The following is a 6,000-nucleotide window of genomic DNA, read 5'->3' as shown; positions in this document are numbered from 1 at the left end:
GATTCTTTCTTTTCATTTAAGTTTATGTGTAACAATTTATAATTCAAATACAAAGGCTAGTGGGAGAACTGGACTGTCTCCACTTTCTGAACAGGTCTGCTGCCCCAGCGCATGTCCTGAAAATGAGTCTTCGAGAATACGCAGACAAGCACCCAGAATGGAAAAAAGTTTATCTGCCAGAATCATTAGGTTGGATTAAACAGAAAATAAGACAAAAGAACCTTTGACAATCAAAATTTATTTTATCTTTTCTTCATATGGTAAAATATAATTGACAATTTATTTCATAATCATGGCAAATAGAGCATTGCTTACCAAATAAAGGCCAGAATTTGCTCCAAAAACTTACTTTCTGAATTATTTCTTGGACTTATTTCAAAAAATAATTAATTTCCATTTATATAGGACCAACAGCCTCCAACTTAAGCTGTGCATTCCTACATCTAACCACTTTGAAAAAATAATTAATCTTTTGTAAAAGATAGATTTAATAAAGTTAATTTTTTTTAAATTCAGGAGTTCTCTCTAGGAATTGATATATTTTATCTACCATGTCTCTACTTCCTCTTACTTTCAAAGTATCACCAAAGCCAGTCAAATGCAGTCTTATGGGACCAGGTCTAAAATACCCGCTTTGTTTTACTTTTAGTGGCCATGGTTCCAGTGCCAAAGCAATAAGCCTGTGTTTTAAGTCCTAATGTCCAGCCATTCAGATGAGGTATTTCAATTTGAACAAAGGCAACATTTTGATCTGGGCACTTTGCGCTCATACAGAAATGTTCCAAATGTAAAACTGAGCACCAAAGCCATTATTCAGATGCACACAGTGCCAGCCTCACGAGCTGGTGACCGTGCAGTGACCCATGCCAGAAGGGCCCGGTGCTTGGTTTAATGCTCTTTTGTTGCCATCTTGAATTTCTTAATAATTTCTGAACGACAGGCCCCGTGTTCTCATTTTGCCCTTGGCTCTGCAAATCCTGTCGCCAGTCCCAGAGACACATCAAAGGGCTTTGACCTGAATCATCTGACTTGTGATCTCTGTTTTCATTTGTCATTGAGGATAGAGTTGTGGGTAGTTTCCAGCATTTCCTCCCAAGCGAGATGACCCTAGTTCTAGAACATTTTCAAAGATATAAAAGTTGGGGGTCATGTGATTCACTGGGAACGATGCAGGAAGGAAGCACACAAGGATGATTTCTGTTTACTGCAAGTCGATAGAGTTAAAATTACACCTTCATTGGAATATGGAAGAATCAAGCCCAATGCGAGAGATATATATATACACACACACACACATATTCATGATAACGAAAGAACTTGCTCATCGAAAGAGCAAATATGTTTGCACATGTGCCAATAAGCTAAATATAAATACATTCCTCTGTAATTCTGTCACTAAGATGATTATTCCAGCAATTCCAACAAAAAGCAAAATCTGTGCAAGGTCTGAGCTTGGCTATTCTTTATAAGAATAATGAAAACATCTTCCTTTTCTGAATTAGAAAGCATCGTTCTTCCTGTTCTTTTTCAAAAGAATGGTAGGGAGCAGTTGGTCCAAAAATGCCAGAAGAATGTCTATCCTCCATTAACACAGAGGAATAAACATTTCATTACAGGGCACGGACCTCTGCACAGGGGGCTAGAGTGTGATTTTAGAATCAGGAGCTGTCAAGGAAGAGGAATTCTTTCTAGATACCTTATGAGCCAGGGCAAGGCTCAGTGGGCAAGAAAACAGTGTTACCTACACCTCCAAAGGCCACGCAGGGCTTTCTAACCTGGGCTGCATATTAGAATCACCTAGAGGACTTAGAAAAATAATGCTGTCTGGGCCTCATCCCAAACTAGGTAAATTATAACCTGAGGTTGGTGCTCAGGGCACGGTCTGAGCTTTCGCATCCACAAAAAGAAAGTTGTGGGCTATAGCAAAGTCAAACAGCTATCTACTTAGAAAACTTGAAAATTAAATATATATTTCTATCTGATTATACTTAAACATAGACGCTGTTAACAGAGTTATTTCTATGTAAAGTATTAACTATAGGTAATTTAAAAATATTTTATAAATAATTTAACCATCTTTCTCTAAGGTTAAACAACACTTCCAATAAATAGCAAAATATTTAAGAGATGAAAATAGTTTTTGAAGCAGACATTTCAGTTATTTTTAGGAAATCTGAAGAATGCATTGAAGTTTAAAAGTCCTTTAAATTCAGAGCTGGATAAGGCAAGTAGTGTTCTTCCTAACTTGGAGTACTTTTTAGATATCAAGTGTCTTCTTCCATTAAAGAAGAAAGAAAAAGCTGCTCAGACCAAAATTTAAAATTAAGGCATTTGGAAACGAATCCATATTTTCTAGAACATCTCCTTTAATAATATACTTTTTAAAAACTGCACCAAACATTTTTACAAGTAAGTACCTAAAGTTCTAGTAACCCTAAAGGGGAAATTCCTTTTCAGGTAATTTTTGAGTTCCAGGGTAAAGGTGTTCTTGAAGATTTCACAACTCTGGATAAGGAGTCTGAGAGGGTGGCAATGGAGGGCAAAGGGAGGCAAGGAGAAAGGGAGAGAAGAAAATATGGGTCCCTTTAGTTACAGAAGTTTCTAGGCTGGAGAAGGTTATCATAATTGTACTTGATAATTCCCTCTGTGGGCAGAGCAGAGACAAATGGTCTTGGTTCTGTGTTTCCTATTTACAACCTTGGAAGCAGACCAGCTGAGAAGGGCCAGGGCCCTCAGGTTCAGACTTTCCATGTTGTGTTTGTGTGTCTCAGTTGTATACTGCAAAAAACCTAATTACAGAAGACACTGGAAAGACTGACCTGCTCTCTGGCTCTTAGCATGTCGCTAACACTGGCAGTCTCTGAGGGGGCGTTTGGGAGCATCATTTCAGGAACGAGACATCGGGTACAATGATTACATCTTTTTCTGTAAAGAGCTTGAGGAACACAAGGATAACCAAAACTGAGAGCAAACCCAAATGAAAATTGATTATTATACCAATAATTCTTCACCAATTATTCTATAGAATTTCCAGAAGTAGTCAATAAGAAGATAGTCAAAACATCAGGCACGATAAGGAATAAACTTGGAATATTCTCCAACATCGCTGAGACAAACGAGAAAAAGCACATCTGCAAATATGCTTGAACTGAACATCACTGAAACAGCCATGCCAACAGTTTTCTCCAGTGAAGGGTTCAGCTAGGAAAAGAGCTATATTGCGGAAGTGCCAGCTCTCATAATGTCCTTTTACGTTTTAAATCCGAGGTCAATGATTGCCACGCTGACTTAAAGCTTTAGAACACCGACTTCTTTTTAATTCTAGCTCAAAGGGTTAGGCTGAATGTTTCTCTCCTTGTTTGATGCCAAGAACAAGATGTAGGAACCAGTTAAACTGCACAGTCCATCCTTTGTCTCTGCAAACTTCAATCTGATCGAGAAAATACTTCTTCGCATCCTCCTCATTTTTCCCCACTGTTAGGGCATCCCGAATATATTCAATGTCTTCTTTGCTTGTTAGCTGGGGCATCCCCGTCATCAGCATCATGGAGAAGAGGATGATCAGTAGGTTTGTGTGATGCCGAAGGGCTAGATAAGCCTTCACACAGACATCCTGGATAAAGAAGAAAATGCTATTACTGTGGTTGCTGTAACGAGGTAGGCTAAGGACCACTGGGCTGTACTGGAATTTACACGGCATTACTCCACCTGTGAAAGGAAAACATCATGAGCTAGGTGGGTATCTTGCTGCAGAGGAAAAACTGGATGAGAACCTAAGCTATTTTCCTAGCCTCTTAAGCACTTTAGTGTAATTGCACATATCCAGGGTGTGCGCAAGGAAAACTAATTGATACATTAAGTCGCATCTTATCTCTTACTCTACCTTTTTACTTCAATCTCAGTCGTAGGAAATTGAGGGTGGAAATTTCTGGAGTGTCTGAAGAGGAATGAGTCAGGTTTTGAACACCACACGGGGATCAATAAACTTTATGTCAGTGTAAATCATCTTTGCCAAGGGCTAATGGAATCCAAAGAAATGATGGGAATGTGGCGTTTGAGATTTAGTTTTCATCTTTATTTTACAATTTGTCCTAGTCTAAGAAAAGAGATGAGCTAGCTTTTCATTGTCTGACTTTCAAAATTGTTGAATGAACTTTGGGATTTTAATCCAAATTCTGAATACTGAGCGAGAGAGAGGCCTTTAACAAATGCCATGGCTGGTCCCTCCTCCACAATCTTTGGAGCAGGTGACACAGGTGAGTTAATCCACTTATTAAGCAACAGGCATGGTTCCAAAGCATGGAAAAAGAGACTGGGTTCCCAATTCACAACACGAGAATAACCCAACCTCAATATCATAACTTCACAAAGACAGCGTGTTAAAGAAAACTGAAGTTAATGATTGCAGATATAAATATTTCAAATAAAACATTGACTAAAATGTTAAAAGAATAATCCATCATAGCCAAATAGGGTTTATTCCAAAATTGCAAGAGTAGTTCATCATAAGGCACTATGACAAACTAAGAATAAGGACTAAAATCCACTGTTGGCTTTTATAAAAGTAACGTAACTTAATATGTAATGATGTGAAGAGTTGTCTGAAATTACCAGTCAAAATCATTCTGAATAATGAGTACTGATAAAAATGAAGTATAAAATCAGAAAAGGGAAGGTAAAATTGTTAGTATTTACAAATAACTTAATTGTCTTCTTGGAACACTGAAGGGGAACAAAACTGAAATACTATTGTAACTAGTTTTTATTAAACTAGCTTTTTCTAAAATTAATAAATAGAATGTTATAAACAGGAGCCACCAGTTAGAAAGTGTAATGAAAGACAGATGCTGTGAATAATGGCAACCAAAAAACCATTATTCCTGGGATAAATATATACACAACTATGCAAATGCCATTTTCAAAAACTAAACATTCACTGAGGCACGTAAAGAAAACTTGAAGGTGCAGAGGAACAGAGCACATCCTCAGTGATGAGACTGCTTATGATAAAGATAGAAATTCTCCTCAGATTAATCTATAAATATAATGCAATTTCAATAAAACTTCCTACTGGATATTTAAACTCAGATATGGTTTTAAGTTCATCTGGAGTAATTAAGGCATGAGAGAACAGTTTGAAAAAGTCTAGTAATGAAAAACAGTACTTGCCAGACTAGATATTAAAACATATTATAAAACTACAACATTTAAAACTGTGTGAGGGGCTGGCCCGGTGGCGCAGCAGTTAAGTGCACACATTCTGCTTCTTGGCGGCCTGGGGTTCACTGGTTCGGATCCTGGGTATGGACATGGCACCACTTGGCAAGCCATGCTGTGGTAGGCGTCCCACATATAAAGTAGAGGAAGAGGGGCACGAATGGTAGCTCAGGACCAGCCTTCCTCAGCAAAAAGAGAAGGATTGGCAGCAGATGTTAGCTCAGGACTAATCTTCAGAAAAAAAAAAAAAAAAAAAAAAAACCCCAACTGTGTGAAACAGTATGTACTCTTTTCCAGAAAAAGATAAGGAGTTTTATGGAACAGAATGGAAAGTTCAGAGACATATCCAAGCACATAATAAATATAATATGTAGTAAAGGTAACTTCTCAAATTAGTGGGGAGAAAGATCTATTATTTGATAAATGGGGCTGGTACAACTGGCTCATCATTTTGGGGCAAACAATAAAGTTTACTCCTTGTGAATACCAAAATAAATTCCAGATGCATGAAGGATTTAAATATAAAAAGGGCAAATATTTAAATATCATGGAGTAGGAAGGGACTTTATGAAGATGACTTCCAAGGTAGAATCTGTAAGGAAAAGATGGAGAGATCTCAGAAACTTCAAACTTTTGAGGGAAAAAAAGCCATAAACAGTATTAAAGGAGGCAAATAACAAGAGAAAACATATTTACAGCATGACAGGTCACTTCTTCAACCCCCGGCCCTCTAGCTCTTATAAATCAATGAGGAAGAGAGAAGTAGTGGGCTAGAAATACAGG

General features: G+C 37.6%; 1 protein-coding gene across 8 annotated transcripts in view; it reads right to left on the bottom strand.

Annotated features, from left to right (window-relative positions):
• Nucleotides 1–218: 218 nt before the first annotated feature.
• Nucleotides 219–6,000, bottom strand: part of PIK3CG (phosphatidylinositol-4,5-bisphosphate 3-kinase catalytic subunit gamma) — a 34,323-nt gene continuing 28,541 nt past the window's right edge. For 6 of the 8 annotated variants that reach the window (XR_011438097.1, XR_011438095.1, XM_023638882.2 and 3 more), the window contains one exon: nt 219–3,613. Coding sequence is in view for 5 of the 8 variants with exons in the window: in XM_023638882.2 (XP_023494650.1) it covers nt 3,335–3,613 (279 nt within the window). In the remaining 3 variants the exon portion in view is untranslated. Of the gene's footprint in view, nt 3,709–6,000 lie in introns of all 8 variants that reach the window. The other 2 variants (XR_011438096.1, XM_023638885.2) reach the window with 1 other exon arrangement.

The sequence above is a fragment of the Equus caballus genome, chromosome 4 (genome assembly GCF_041296265.1).
Source record: "Equus caballus isolate H_3958 breed thoroughbred chromosome 4, TB-T2T, whole genome shotgun sequence".
Lineage (NCBI taxonomy): Eukaryota > Metazoa > Chordata > Mammalia > Perissodactyla > Equidae > Equus > Equus caballus.
Note: the sequence above shows the minus strand (reverse complement) of the source record. Positions and strands in the feature narration are given on the sequence as shown.